Consider the following 14,375-nt stretch of genomic DNA (forward strand, 5'->3'; position numbering starts at 1 on the left):
TCTAGGACAACCTTCCGTTTCATTCAGCCACACTATTTTTCAGTCTGGAAAGTTTAGCTCCAAAATGTATAATTCCATTAAATTTGATTTAATTTTTCTGAAGCTAAGAGACAACTGCACCAGCAAAGGGCATTAAACAAAGCAACACAGAATTAAAGTAGGGACAAAGGAGAGTTGTTTTCTCCTTCCTTCAGTGCATTAGGCACAGCATATCCTCTTGAAAGAGGGCAGATTTGGCTTTTCCAGTCTGTTTTGATTATTGTGAATGCAAAATTAATATCCCACAACAATGGGTTGTTTGTCAAGTGGCATGTGTGTGTGTGCAAACGCATGGCGATGCAAAGGAGAGTGATGTCAGAGAACACCTGCTCACAGGGTTCAGGGCGCGTGCTGGGAACTAGGGAGGAAAGAGGATGGAAAGGCAGGCAGATCATGGAAGGCCTTGGGGGTCAAACTAATGAGCCTGGAGCTGCTCCTTTGGGCAGAAGGGAGTCACTGAGGGCTTTCGAGAAGACAGTGTGTCTAAGGGAGCCTTCTACGGAGGGCAACTGTGGCAGTGGTGGGCCATGGGGTGCAGCAGGGGGGATGCATTCACACACTATTGGAGAGGCAGACCCCTGGAACCCAGTGATGGTCAGATGCGGGGAATGAAGAAGACAGTGGGATCAAGGGTGACCCGGGTAATTGCCCAAGGTGACAGGATGGAAAGGCCTCTCAGTAACACAGCAGGAGGCGGTGGTTGGGGTGTGGTCAGTGGAAGTAGGATAATGAGCTGAGTTTGGGATTTACTGGGAGGTCCTGGGAGAGTGGACATTCAGGTTGGGCTGGTCCACTAGGGGAGAAGGATGTCTTTGGTGCACCGGTCACTACTCCCTCGCCAATCTCTGAGGTTTCGACACTTGGCAGCACCAAAGAAAGAGGAGGTGAGATCATGGATTATGTCTACTTCTGCACCACTTTTACGTGGCTGAAATGTGAATGCAATGAACATCAGGAGTAGCCTTCAAGAGGAAAATAGAGTGAGGATGTTGGAGAAAGGACCACAGGCAGGAGGTGCCGAGGTCTCCACCTCCACCCGCAGCGCTGGTGCAGTGACAGCGCATGGAAGCCATTCTTGGTCTGCAGCTATGGCTGCAAACCTCCTTTTCCTCAGCTCCAGCCATGGCCTGGTGCCCTTGTGCCCTGCCCCTGCCTGCAGCCTAGGGCTGGCTCCTCCGTGAGCCTGATGACGGCCTTACCGTGTGATGGAGAAACTGCTTTTGGGTGAGAGGGATGCTGGAGCCAAGGTGGGACTCTTTGGTGAACTTGTACTTGGGGTGAGGGCACAGATGGTAATCGATCACGGTTTCCACGTAGGGCAGAGGGTGCATCACAGCATACAGTCCTGGGTTGGGATTCTACAGAACAGAGATAGAAAAAGTATGATTCCCTTTGGTTTACCAGTTTTTGTGCTGGGCATAGTGTCAGCCACTGCCTCCCTGGCTCCCAGGAGCAAAAATGCTATCTCATCTGGAGAAGAGCAGCAGGACAGTGGAGGTGTCTTCAAATTGGCGGGGTTTTAAAATGTCACCGCCATGCCTACAAGCCCCTTTCATGGTTTAAGAGCTTGACGGCATACTGTATAGACTCACTAAACTCACTTGGACCAAGTATAACTGAAATGACAGTTTAACATGGCTTGAGTATTTGTTTCTAAATTTGATGGATTAGGGGAATTATAAAATAGGCAAACTGACTTTGAAAAGTAAATAAGCTTTGGGTTTCGAAAACAAAAATAGCCTCTTTAACTACTTTAAAGAGAAGACAAAGAAGAGGATGACGTTTGACATATCATATCAGGAAATGTCAACACTTAATGTCATTTGGGTAATGTTTTTAACCCAGGAAGCCTTCATTTGGATGGAGTATCTGGTCCTTAAGGAGGTCCGGTCCCGTTTTTTAACTAATTTTCCAGCCGACCTCATGGAGGCACAGGGCAATCATATCAAAATACTAAAATCTAGAGACTTTTAATGTTCCTCCCGGGGCTTGTACAGCAAAAGACCTATTCCCAAACAGCACCATAAATAGCTTTTATCCCCCTCCCAGATGTTTAATCACAGGTGGTTAAGAACCACTAAGCTGAGATTTTGTTTTGTTTGTGTGATTTTTTAGTAATTAAAAAAAAAAACAAAACACAAAAACTCCTCATGGTCAACAGAAACAACCTCACTGCAAAGAAACAAATGCCCCCACCCCGCTGCCCCCAACCTAAACCAGGGAAGCCTTAGAGCCCCAGATGCAGGGGGCAGGGGAGCCTGGGTGTGGTGCAGCCAGGGCCTGGGGCATAGATGGGGAGGTGGCTTTTGGCTGAAGTCGTGGACGTGAAGGAGGGGGGAAGGCAGGGAGGTGATGATGCTCACTGAGTCTGTGGTCCCCAGGAGAAAAAAACGAGCGCACTCATGAGGGAGAGTCAGGTGTGCAGACAAGGAGAGGGGGTGACGGGGTGGCGCTGGTTGCCCTCTGGGGCTGGTGACGGGTCATCCGGGGGAAAGGGGAGTTGTGGTGTGGCCTCCAGGAGTGTTTCCACACTGGGTGACTGAGGGCCTGTGATCTGCCCCGGGCCAAGGGTGATGAACGAAGCCTTTCTGGAAATGGCAATCCCGCCACCTCGAATGGCTGTCATGCTTCACAGCCACCGGAGTGACCGTCCCTGCTACGAGCCAGTGGTCTGAGTCACCTATCTGAGGCCTCACGAATTATGAGGTTTTCTGCTGGGGCCGGGTGGGAACCGGAACTATTCCTGGCCCTTTTGGGTTATTCTTTTCTGGTCTTGGGCAGTTTCCTGACACATGTGAGCTGATGGGTCCTCAGCTACAGACTTGAGACAGCCACACTACAAATCTCCAGAACTTTCTCTCTGCAGCTCTCTTCTCTCCGGTATCCTGCCCTGTGAACTTCAGGTGCCTTGGCCCCTTCATTCCATCTTGTCACCTTAGGGAGACTCCTGGGTTGGACTGGGCTCCCTCCTTTTGCTGCAGTTTGAACCCTCTCTCCAGGCAGTAAGCTGTCTAGTTGAAGGGCTTCTCTCTTTTATTTTCCATCTCTCAGGGATCACCGTCCTGTATTACTTGATGTCCAATGTCTTGAAAAATGTTATTTCATATATTCTGTCCATTTTTTCAGTTGTTTCAGGCAGAAGGGTAAAGTCATCCCTGTTACTTTATTTTGGCCTGAAGTGGAAGTCCATCATTATTTCTTGAATGCCATGTCTTCTTTTCTCATTTACACCATTATTTTGATGGACTACATACATACTCAAGTAACTTCCTAAGAAGTTAGGAAGTTCAGCACTCAAGAGACTCTGGATTTAGAATTATTGGCACGTGAGACAAGAATGAGAAATGGGAGCCTCTACCAATTTTACCAATACATTAAGAAGAAATAGATAAATATTTCTTTATATCATAAGGACTGTTGATCTGAAACCAATCACTCAATTTCGGTATATGAAATTATTGTGGCAAAATTTTATGGTCCACTGGGAACCTCTTGATGGAGAAAAAAATAGCTTAAGAGTGAGTTGTAAAACAGGAACAAAATGTATCAACTAAGAAAAATTTCATAGGTGAAACCATAGAGAAAGTTTAGATCCAGAGGCAAATCCCGAGATCTTTTTTCCTCTTATGAAGGATAGGCAGAGCTTACAGACTGAAGGATTCCGTGGGACCTAAAAGGGCACCAGTCTAGTCACCATCCCTGATGACGTCCTCAGAGGGCCTCAGCGTCCCTAGTCCCCTTCCTGTGTCCACCGGCACAAGAGACAATACGGACACACAGGGGTTCATAGCAGCCACAGAAGGGGCTCTCCCTGAGAGCAGCTGTGCCTAGTTTCCGACCCCACACACAGTATCGGCTCCCTAAGTATTTGTGGAATTAATCCATTAATTAAAAAATTCTGGTACTTTCCAAGGCCGTTTGAGTATGGCTATGGAAAATTCCCTCAACTTCTCTAGACCACAGTTTTCCCGCTTTTAGAATGGGAGAGGGGTGGTAGAGGGTGGGTCTGGGGGGACAAGAGACTCAAGAAGGGTTTTCCAACCCTGCCATGGGGAACCCCAGGGAACCCCAGGTGGTGCATGGCCACCCCCCTCAGGGGGCCCCCAAAGGCAGAGACGGGGTGGGGAGAGCCCCGACCCCACTGCAATCCGAGCAGCCAGATCTTCAGCCATCCCACCTGTTGGCTTTCCATGGGAGATTTCATTTGCTGAGAGGGTCCTGCTGCTAAACGAAGCTTGAAAACCACGGAGTTAAATGTCCTGTGAGGTGGGTTCCAGCTCTGAGATCCTCCATGTCGCTGAGGGACATGTCCCTAGACTGAGGAGACCCCGAGGAGACCCACAGTGGCCACCGAGCCAACACCACTGCTCCCCGTGGGAAACAGCGTCGACGTGGGGGGAGAGCCGAGGGAAGCAACCAGGAATCTCAGGCCGGCTTCTGTTCCAGCTCTTGCTCTAAGCGGCTGCGTGACCGTGGGTGCGGCCATCAGTGTCTCTGCCCACACGAGGGACAGAGCTTCTCGTGTGGGAAACTGGGGAGACTCTCTTAAGTAGTTTCCCAAGTCCTTTTGAATTCTAGGTGTGTGTGTGCACACTCGAGTGTGAATCTTTAACAAAATAGACCATAACTTGGGCAACGCCTGTGGATTTTCACTGATGACCTCACTATCACATAGAGCCTAGACAGATTCCCTGTCTGGATTTAATTCCGTGGGATTTTGGTAGATGGAAATGTAGGGATAGAAGAGGGAACCCCTGAGGGTGGGCTGGTGTAGGCAAAGGCTTGGAGAGCACACAGCGTGGCTGGGACACGCATGGGGCAGCAGGGGGACTAAGTGGTTGGCTTTTACACTGGCCTCCCATGATCGGGAGCTTGGACTGAATTTGGTAGAAAACGGGGAGCTGGTGAAGAAGCGTGAGCAGGACAGTGGCTTGGTCAGAGTGGGCTTCAGGAGGATAAGAGAGTGGAGTTATAGAAAAAGTGGAACACAGAGAACTGAGAGGCAGGGGCTCGACTGTGGAAGGGACACTCAGACCTCTGCACAATGCTAGAAAAAGGAATCAACAAAGCACAGCAGTGACATCAACTCTGGTGATGGGGTTTGGGGTGATTTTACTTTTTTCCTTTTCTTCCTTCCTTCTTTTTTTTTTAATACCATGAATTTATGTATGTCTAATTATAAAAGATCATAAAGCGACTGTCATACAAATAAATGCTAGAATTGCTGAAAGAGAGAAATACCGATATTCTCCAAACAATAAATGCTGGTGAGAATTTCCAAGATGTGATAGGGCTTAGCAGCTGAAATTCCAAAAGAGAAAAATATTCCCTGGTAATGCTTTTGTTTTCTTAGAAAGTCACTGCTGAAACAAAGGAACAGCAGACAAAAGACTTCTGGCAACTGTCACTTACAAAAATATAAAGCCGATCATACTCGAGAGATGTGGCCAAGGCCTCAGGCGGTTTCATGTTCAAGATAGGGGTCTTGCTGGAGAGCTGAGGGGTGGCGTCCTGCTTCGGAAGGGTGACAATGGTGGTGGCTTCATCCTGTACAGGCCCCAAGAGGAGGGAGTTAGTCTCGAGGCCGGGACTGGAGGGGAAAGTCGAGAGCGATTCTGGAAGATGGGGGCACGTTACCTCAGCTCCTTGCCTCAGGGCTCGAGCAAGCTTTTGAGGTTTGTAACTTGATGATGCCTTCTGGATAGAGAATGGCCGATACCCCTTGATTTTGTACAGCTGAGGGACCTGGCAGTGAAAGAAGACAACTAAGTGAATATCCTTAAAAGCTTGTTAGCCTTTGCAAGCATTACTACAAATGCCGCAGTTCATTCAAGAGGTCGACAGCATTTCTGAGCCACTGATGGTGAAGGTAAAACAAGCACTATGTTGTAACTATCAGATCGTGGCAGTTGCTAATTTGGACCAGCACGAGACAGACATCTGTCCAGAGTCTTGTTCTGGGTCCCACCACACGTAAGGGCTCAAAATTACTCCCCCATTCCAGATGGCTTAACTGGAGAAAGACACTGAACTACTGGTTGGACAATTTAAAATATTTACATTTTTCCAAAACAGAAGTGGTTATATACCTCAAGAAAGGCTGACTAACTTATTCAGGTCATCTTTTTTTTTCTTAAAGTTTCTAATATATGCAGTTTAGAATAATGCATAATGTGCGGTGTATTCACAGACAGACACTGGTTTCCATGAGTCACATTAGGGAAAAATAATCTGTTACACCTCACACACACAATAAAATAACATCAGAAAAACACACACAGCACGCTACACGGTATCATCCATAATAGAACAAAATGATAAAATAATACAATTGAAGTTCAAGAACATTTTGTTCACGTTGTAAGAAATCCAATTAACTAATGCCAAGGGACAGGTCTGACCTGCAAATTCAAGAAGGAATAACACTGCTTGATTTGAACTTCTGAAGATTTAATTGGAACCAGTCCAAGAGCGTCGGGCGCCTAAAATGTGAAAATTCAAAAAGTTGACACATAATCAACACTGAGCAAAACACCAAACACCAACAACAACCTTGAAAACGTGTCCAAACAACTTAACTCAAAATGCATGAAGAAAAACCAGCCCGGGAATTAAAATTTTAATTTTTTCTCTCATTTGCTGCTATAGGAAAGTGGTTCTTGGTAGCATTGAATTAATCTGAGATGGAGTTTTGCCCTGGTTTTTATTCCACTTGGATGAGATTTCTTATTAATTTACTAAAGATTGGGTGAAATTCTACTTCTGTTGACAGAATACACCTCTTGAATGGCACTCTCTAAAGGGCTGCCAGGCACTGGCTTTGTCTGCGAAGTGAACGTGGGGAGGGGTGGGGTGGGAGTCTGTGGGGACAGCCAGTGTTTAGCTGAAGTCCCTTGGGAGGGGGCTTCTTGGTAAAGCAGGCATTTACCCAGTCAGGTAAAAACACTCTACAAGAATGCAGGGGTATTGGCCTACCCCACCTCGATGGTTGCTAACATGACCACAGACATAGGGGACTGGTGGTTTGATGGGTTGAGCCCTCTACCATAAGTTTTACCCTTGGGAAGACGGTTGCTGCAAAGGAGAGGCTAGGCCTCCCTATATTTGTGCCTAAGAGTCTCCTCCCGAATGCCTCTTTGTTGCTCAGATGTGGCCCTCTCTCTCTGGCTAAGCCAACTTGAAAGGTGAAATCACTGCCCTCCCCCCTACGTGGGACCAGACACCCAGGGGAGTGAATCTCCCTGGCAACGTGGAATATGACTCCCGGAGAGGAATGTAGACCCGGCATCGTGGGATGGAGAACATCTTCTTGACCAAAAGGGGGATGTGAAAGGAAATGAAATAAGCTTCAGTGGCAGAGAGATTCCAAAACGAGCCGAGAGATCACTCTGGTGGGCACTCTTACGCACACTTTAGACAACCTTTTTTAGGTTCTAAAGAATTGGGGTAGCTGGTGGTGGATACCTGAAACTATTAAACTACAACCCAGAACCCATGAATCTCGAAGACAGTTGTATAAAAATGTAGCTTATGAGGGGTGACAATGGGATTGGGAATGCCATAAGGACCAAACTCCACTTTGTCTAGTTTATGGATGGATGTATAGAAAAGTAGGGGAAGGAAACAAACAGACAAAGGTACCCAGTGTTCTTTTTTACTTCAATTGCTCTTTTTCACTCTAATTATTATTCTTGTTATTTTTGTGTGTGTGCTAATGAAGGTGTCAGGGATTGATTTAGGTGATGAATGTACAACTATGTAATGGTACTATAAACAATCGAAAGTACAATTTGTTTTGTATGACTGAGTGGTATGTGAATATATCTCAATAAAATGATGATTAAAAAAAAGAAAGAAAAAAAAAAAAAAAAAGAATGCAGGGGTATTGGCCTACCCCACCTCGATGGTTGCTAACATGACCACAGACACAGGGGACTGGTGGTTTGATGGATTGAGCCCTCTACCATAGGTTTTACCCTTGGCAAGATGGTTGCTGCAAAGGAGAGGCTAGGCCTCCCTATAATTGTGCCTAAGAGCCTCCTCCCGAATGCCTCTTTGTTGCTCAGATGTGGCCCTCTCTCTCTGGCTAAGCCAACTTGAAAGGTGAAATCACTGCCCTCCCCCCTACGTGGGATCAGACACCCAGGGGAGTGAATCTCCCTGGCAACGTGGAATATGACTCCCGGGGAGGAATGTAGACCTGGCATCGTGGGACGGAGAACATCTTCTTGACCAAAAGGGGGATGTGAAAGGAAATGAAATAAGCTTCAGTGGCAGAGAGATTCCAAAAGGAGCCGAGAGGTCACTCTGGTGGGCACTCTTACGCACACTTGAGACAACCCTTTTTAGGTTCTAAAGAATTGGGGTAGCTGGTGGTGGATACCTGAAACTATCAAACTACAACCCAGAACCCATGAATCTCAAAGACAGTTGTATAAAAATGTAGCTTATGAGGGGTGACAATGGGATTGGGAAAGCCATAAGGACCACACTCCCCTTTGTCTAGTTTATGGATGGATGAGTAGAAAAATAGGGGAAGGAAACAAACAAACAAACAGACAAAGGTACCCAGTGTTCTTTTTTACTTCAATTGCTCTTTTTCACTTTAATTATTATTCTTGTTATTTTTGTGTGTGTGCTAATGAAGGTGTCAGGGATTGATTTAGGTGATGAATGTACAACTATGTAATGGTACTATAAACAATCGAAAGTACAATTTGTTTTGTATGACTGAGTGGTATGTGAATATATCTCAATAAAATGATGATTAAAAAAAAGAAAGAAAAAAAAAAAAAAAAAGAATGCAGGGGTATTGGCCTACCCCACCTCGATGGTTGCTAACATGACCACAGACACAGGGGACTGGTGGTTTGATGGATTGAGCCCTCTACCATAGGTTTTACCCTTGGCAAGACGGTTGCTGCAAAGGAGAGGCTAGGCCTCCCTATAATTGTGCCTAAGAGCCTCCTCCCGAATGCCTCTTTGTTGCTCAGATGTGGCCCTCTCTCTCTGGCTAAGCCAACTTGAAAGGTGAAATCACTGCCCTCCCCCCTACGTGGGATCAGACACCCAGGGGAGTGAATCTCCCTGGCAACGTGGAATATGACTCCCGGGGAGGAATGTAGACCTGGCATCGTGGGACGGAGAACATCTTCTTGACCAAAAGGGGGATGTGAAAGGAAATGAAATAAGCTTCAGTGGCAGAGAGATTCCAAAAGGAGCCGAGAGGTCACTCTGGTGGGCACTCTTACGCACACTTGAGACAACCCTTTTTAGGTTCTAAAGAATTGGGGTAGCTGGTGGTGGATACCTGAAACTATCAAACTACAACCCAGAACCCATGAATCTCAAAGACAGTTGTATAAAAATGTAGCTTATGAGGGGTGACAATGGGATTGGGAAAGCCATAAGGACCACACTCCCCTTTGTCTAGTTTATGGATGGATGAGTAGAAAAATAGGGGAAGGAAACAAACAAACAAACAGACAAAGGTACCCAGTGTTCTTTTTTACTTCAATTGCTCTTTTTCACTTTAATTATTATTCTTGTTATTTTTGTGTGTGTGCTAATGAAGGTGTCAGGGATTGATTTAGGTGATGAATGTACAACTATGTAATGGTACTGTGAACAATCGAATGTACGATTTGTTTTGTATGACTGCGTGGTATGTGAATATATCTCAATAAAATGAAGATTAAAAAAAAAAACACTCTACAAGGTTCATCTGAGCTTGTTTGGTGTAGCTTCATCCAGAAACACCTGAAGAATTGGTGATCCCAGCTCATGCCCTCACATGGGGCCTTGGGGGGAGTTATACTTATTATACATAAAAGCTAACATACACTGAGCACTTACTAGGCCAGGGCAATGTACAAAGTGCTTTATATGCGTTAGCTCACCCAATCCCCACAACAGCTGATAAAATTTAAAATCTCGTTTCATAGATGAGGGAATTGAGGCTCTAGAGAATTAAGGAATAAGTGCTCAGAGGCACCAGGACACAAACCTAAGCCACACTCTTCACCTTTTTAAGGAACTGGCTTTGGAGGCTGGTCCCTCTATAAGATCTTTTCTGTTCTCTCCCAAATGGGAAGACTCCAGCAACCAACCCTTTTTCATCCTTCTTTCCGTTTCTCAAGAACGTCCCTTGCAGATGTGTGTCTAAGGCTTTGCTCCTTAGGTTGGGCCTGCGTGTGGGATGAGTGAGCAGCTCGGCTGGCAAACCTGAGAGGGTACTAGTCAGCTCTGCTTTCAAATCGGGGCAGGAATATAGATGTAACGACCACGCTGTAATTCACTGTTGGCCTAAGGATGTTTTCCTGATTAAAAAGCCAATTCTGGTTGACCTTGGGGAGGAGGGAAACTTCTAATATCCAAATCTATCCTTTTATCTGAAATTACTATCCAGAGAAATTTCATATGTAATCGCTATTTTCATAGGACAAAAATTATTAACTAAGGGCAATTCCATATGGTTCAATCAAATATTTATAGAATTCTCCGAGATCGTCTTTGAAAGGGGAAATGTCTGAGAAAACGATAATGTTCATTTTTTAAAAAATCAAGCAATAAGAGAGTAAAAATTCATTCCAAATTCTAGCATCCAGATTTGGTAGACATGATTTCAGATCTTTTGTGCCTACATGCAGGCAGAAAGATGAAAGTAAGTTTTTGAAATGAGATCCAAATATATGTGGTTCTAAAATCACAGCAAATGTTAAATGAGACTTTGAGTTTAACAGAAAAGGAAACTGAGGTGAAACTGAAAAGAACAAGCCAATTACTTTCTAGAATTATCCCTTATGTCTCCTTCATGCTTTCTTGTTTCAAGGAGATAGTCTTGTCTGTAATTTCTTTGGGCATATGGAGAATCTCCACCACACCGCGATCTCCACCACATGGCGACCCGTAGCCCCTGATCTCTTTCTCCGTTTCCTGGGTGAATTCCTCTTCTATTGTTTGTTTTTATCTGCTTCTGCTCTTTCTCTTTTCCTCCTCCTCCTCCTTTGTTCCCAATCCTCCCACTACTCTGGCAAAGTCCTCTATTGACTCCGTCCTGGTTGTTATTCATCTTTGAATGGAGGCAGTTCTACGGAGATTCATTAGCCACAGATTAGGGTGGAGAGGGATGAAGCCCAGTTCTCCCTGAGAACCACCTTGGAAGAGGTGAGGGGCTGAGAGGGGCTTAGGGCTAGCCTTGGAATCTGCCTGCTCCCACCCTGCAGACTAGCAGCACCCACCAGCTCGCTGGAGCCCTGTGGAGGGCTGTAGGATGGGAACGTGAAGGGCAGCACTGCACTGGGGGATACAGAAAACCGGAAGGAATAATCATCTTGATTGATCCCAGGAAGAAAAAGGTATTTGGAAGGATCTTCATCTGTGGGTGAAAAAGAAAACCAAGAACAGTACTTTTAGGGTTTTTTAAAGTATTTTCACAGGAAACCACCACCTTTAGTTGCATATTTTGACAGCTCCTTGGATATTCATCATATACCATTTCAAAAATCACATATTTATATATACATTTTTCTCCATTTTTCATTCCCCCTTTGTTCCTTACTGCAACTTTTCCAGTTTTTTAAAAAAATGTTTTTAAATTTTTATTTCCCCCAAATTATAATTCCTAGTTAAGGTATTTCTGATGAATATTCTTTCTCTTTGCCAAGAAAGAAAAAAAAGGTTAAAGTAAAGGAGAACATGAAGACATTTTACAGATAACCACACATAATCCACAGGTAAATTTTTAAATATTTTTTTATAAAGAGAGTTTCTTCATTGGAAGCTTCAATACCAGAGATAGAAATAATATAGGAGGTGTGGTGGTTTGAAATTGTACCCCAGAAAGGCATGTTCTTAAAGCTAATCCATTCCTGTGGGTGTAGACCATTCCTGTGGGTATAGGGCCTTTTGATGAGGTTACTTCAGTTAAGGTGTGGCCCAGGTGGGTCTGAATGCTTTTATTGGAGTCTTTTATAAAGGGGACAAATATGGAGAGAGAGAGAAAGCCATGGAAGCCAGAAGGTGAAAGCAAGGAAACCGAAGAGGAGGGAGAGACCAGCTGTGTCGGTTTGGCTATATTATGTCCCCCAGAAAAAGCGATATTCTTTAATGCAATTTTGTGAGGGCAGAGGTATTAGTGTTGATTAAGTTGAAACTTTTGGATTAGTTTGTGTCCATGGAGATGTGACCCACCCAACTGTGAGTGACACCTTTGGTTAGGCTGTGACCTCTGATTGACTGTTTCCATGGAGGCGTGGCCCTGCCCATTCAGCGTGGGCCTTGATTAGTTCACTGGAGTCTTATAAAAGCTCAGACAGAAGGAGCTCATAGCTAGCTGCAGCTAAGAGACATATTTTGAAGATGGCCATTGGAAGCTGACACTGACATTTTGGAGAAATCCATTTTTGAAACACAACCCGGGAGCAAAGGAAGAAGACACCAGCCGCGTGCCTTCCCAGACAACAGAGGTGTTCCCAGATGCCATTGGCCATTCTTCTGTGAAGGTATTCTATTGTCGATGCCTTAGCTTGGACACTTTTATGGCCTTAAGACTGTAACTTTGTAATCAAATAAACCCCCTTTATAAAAGCCAACCCATTTCTGGTATTTTGCATAACCGCAGCATTAGCAAACTAGAACACCAGCAGTTGCAGCCATGTGCCTTGCCAAGTGGCAGAGGAATCCAGGATTGCCAGCAGCCAGTCTTCAGGGAGAAAGCATCCCTGATGATGCCTTGATTTGGACATTTTTCTTAAACTCCCACTGATAAAAGCCAATCCATTTTATGGTATTTGCTTTCAGCAGCAAAGCAAACTAAAACAGGAGGAAAAACATAAATAAAATGCTGTAATGTGTTTGGAAAAACACAGACTATGCCTCTGGATCTTGGCAGTGAGGAAGAAAAAAGAGAGTGTGGTTGCTGCTGGGGAGGGTGACGAGCTTGAGCCAGGCCCAGAGGGTCAGGCTAGGGAGCAAAGAAAGAGCCTAGAAGGATCAGGGCAGCCTGGGAACCTGTGTAAGATCCACAGATTGGAAACAGAGATAGAGAGAAGATGGCACTATGGCTTTTGGGCTCCCAGAAGCTACTAGGAATGGGCCTCCAATGAGCTCCAACCAACCTGGGGAATGGAGGTTGAGATTTTTTAAATAGCCAAGACTTCTGTCCCATAATACGAGACTGTAAGACTCTAGATTGAGATGACAGCAGACCCAGTCAGTCAGCGAGTGTAAAAGATGACTGTCCTAGTCTCCCTGGATACAAGAAGGAGTTGAGGACCCAAGACGGGAGGGTGAAGCCGCAGTCCAACGTCACAGATGGCGCAACCTGGCCTGGGGTGGACCTTTTCTGCTGTCGACTGGGCAGGTGTTTTGGCCAGGCCTGGTGTGAAGGCCTGCTTTATGGGATGTGGCAGGCTGGACAATGGCCCCCCAAAGATGACCATGTCTTCATCCCCGGCACTGCAGATATGGCATTTTACATGGTAAAAAGGATTTTGCAGATGCAATTAAGTTAAGGATTTTGAGATGAAGAGATTATTCTGGATTACCTGGGTCAGCCCAAGGTAATCCAATGGGTCCTTATAAAAGAGAGGCGGGAGGGTCAGAGTCAGGGAAGGAGATGTGATGACCGACAGAAGAAAGAGGTCGGTCTGATGAAAGGAAGGAGCCCTGAGCCAGGAAAGCAGATGGCCTCTGAAGCTGGAAAAGGCAAGGAAACAGCTTCTCCCCAGCAGCCTCCAGGAGGAACGCAGACTTGCTGACACTTTGATTTTGAACTTCTGACCTTCAGAACTGTAAGATACTAAATCCATAGGATTTACATGGATTTATACAAACGCTGAATTGCTCTGCAGCGATTTATGCATACGCTGTATTTCTATGCAGCTAACTTCATTATAAAGAAACCTCAGGCCCAGAGGACTTGTCTGTCAAAGCATCGCTGTGGTTCACAGGTATACATTACCTAACAGTGATGGTTTTCCCTGACTGGCTTTCTGAAGTTTAGTCTCTTTTCCTATGCCACGAACAGCATCCAGCATATTTACTAATCGCAGATGAACCACGATCTGGAATTGGAAAGAAAAATGATTTCAAATTGTTAATTGGTACATGCTCATTTTGGTGTTCAATTTAATTCATTTTTCCCCAACCACCGAGGGCTGAGAGCACCCCTGGAAGTCAGAACTCAAAGGGACAGTGTCAAGCTGCCTCAGGCTGAGCTGCAGGGACTTCACGGACTGAGCAGCTGTTGACAAATAAAGACCAGGTGGTCATTTGATCTTGTCCAAGCTGATTGATGAGCCCTGGTTTTCACATATTTCCAGAGGTGGAAAGAA

The 14,375-nt window shown here is 45.3% G+C and overlaps 1 protein-coding gene across 6 annotated transcripts in view; it reads right to left on the reverse strand.

The window, feature by feature from the left end:
• The window catches only part of LOC119543664 (transmembrane protein 177-like), a 206,123-nt gene that overhangs the window by 104,025 nt on the left and 87,723 nt on the right, over positions 1 to 14,375 (reverse strand). For all 6 annotated transcript variants that reach the window (XR_005218684.1, XM_037848595.1, XM_037848596.1 and 3 more), the window contains 6 exons: positions 14,003 to 14,105; positions 11,280 to 11,416; positions 6,441 to 6,521; positions 5,677 to 5,784; positions 5,452 to 5,586; positions 1,239 to 1,397 (listed from right to left, as the gene is read on the reverse strand). Coding sequence is in view for 5 of the 6 variants with exons in the window: in XM_037848595.1 (XP_037704523.1) it covers positions 1,239 to 1,397; positions 5,452 to 5,586; positions 5,677 to 5,784; positions 6,441 to 6,521; positions 11,280 to 11,416; positions 14,003 to 14,105 (723 nt within the window). In the remaining variant the exon portion in view is untranslated. The remainder of the gene's footprint in view (positions 1 to 1,238; positions 1,398 to 5,451; positions 5,587 to 5,676; positions 5,785 to 6,440; positions 6,522 to 11,279; positions 11,417 to 14,002; positions 14,106 to 14,375) is intronic.

Source organism: Choloepus didactylus, chromosome 9 (assembly GCF_015220235.1).
Source record: "Choloepus didactylus isolate mChoDid1 chromosome 9, mChoDid1.pri, whole genome shotgun sequence".
Lineage (NCBI taxonomy): Eukaryota > Metazoa > Chordata > Mammalia > Pilosa > Megalonychidae > Choloepus > Choloepus didactylus.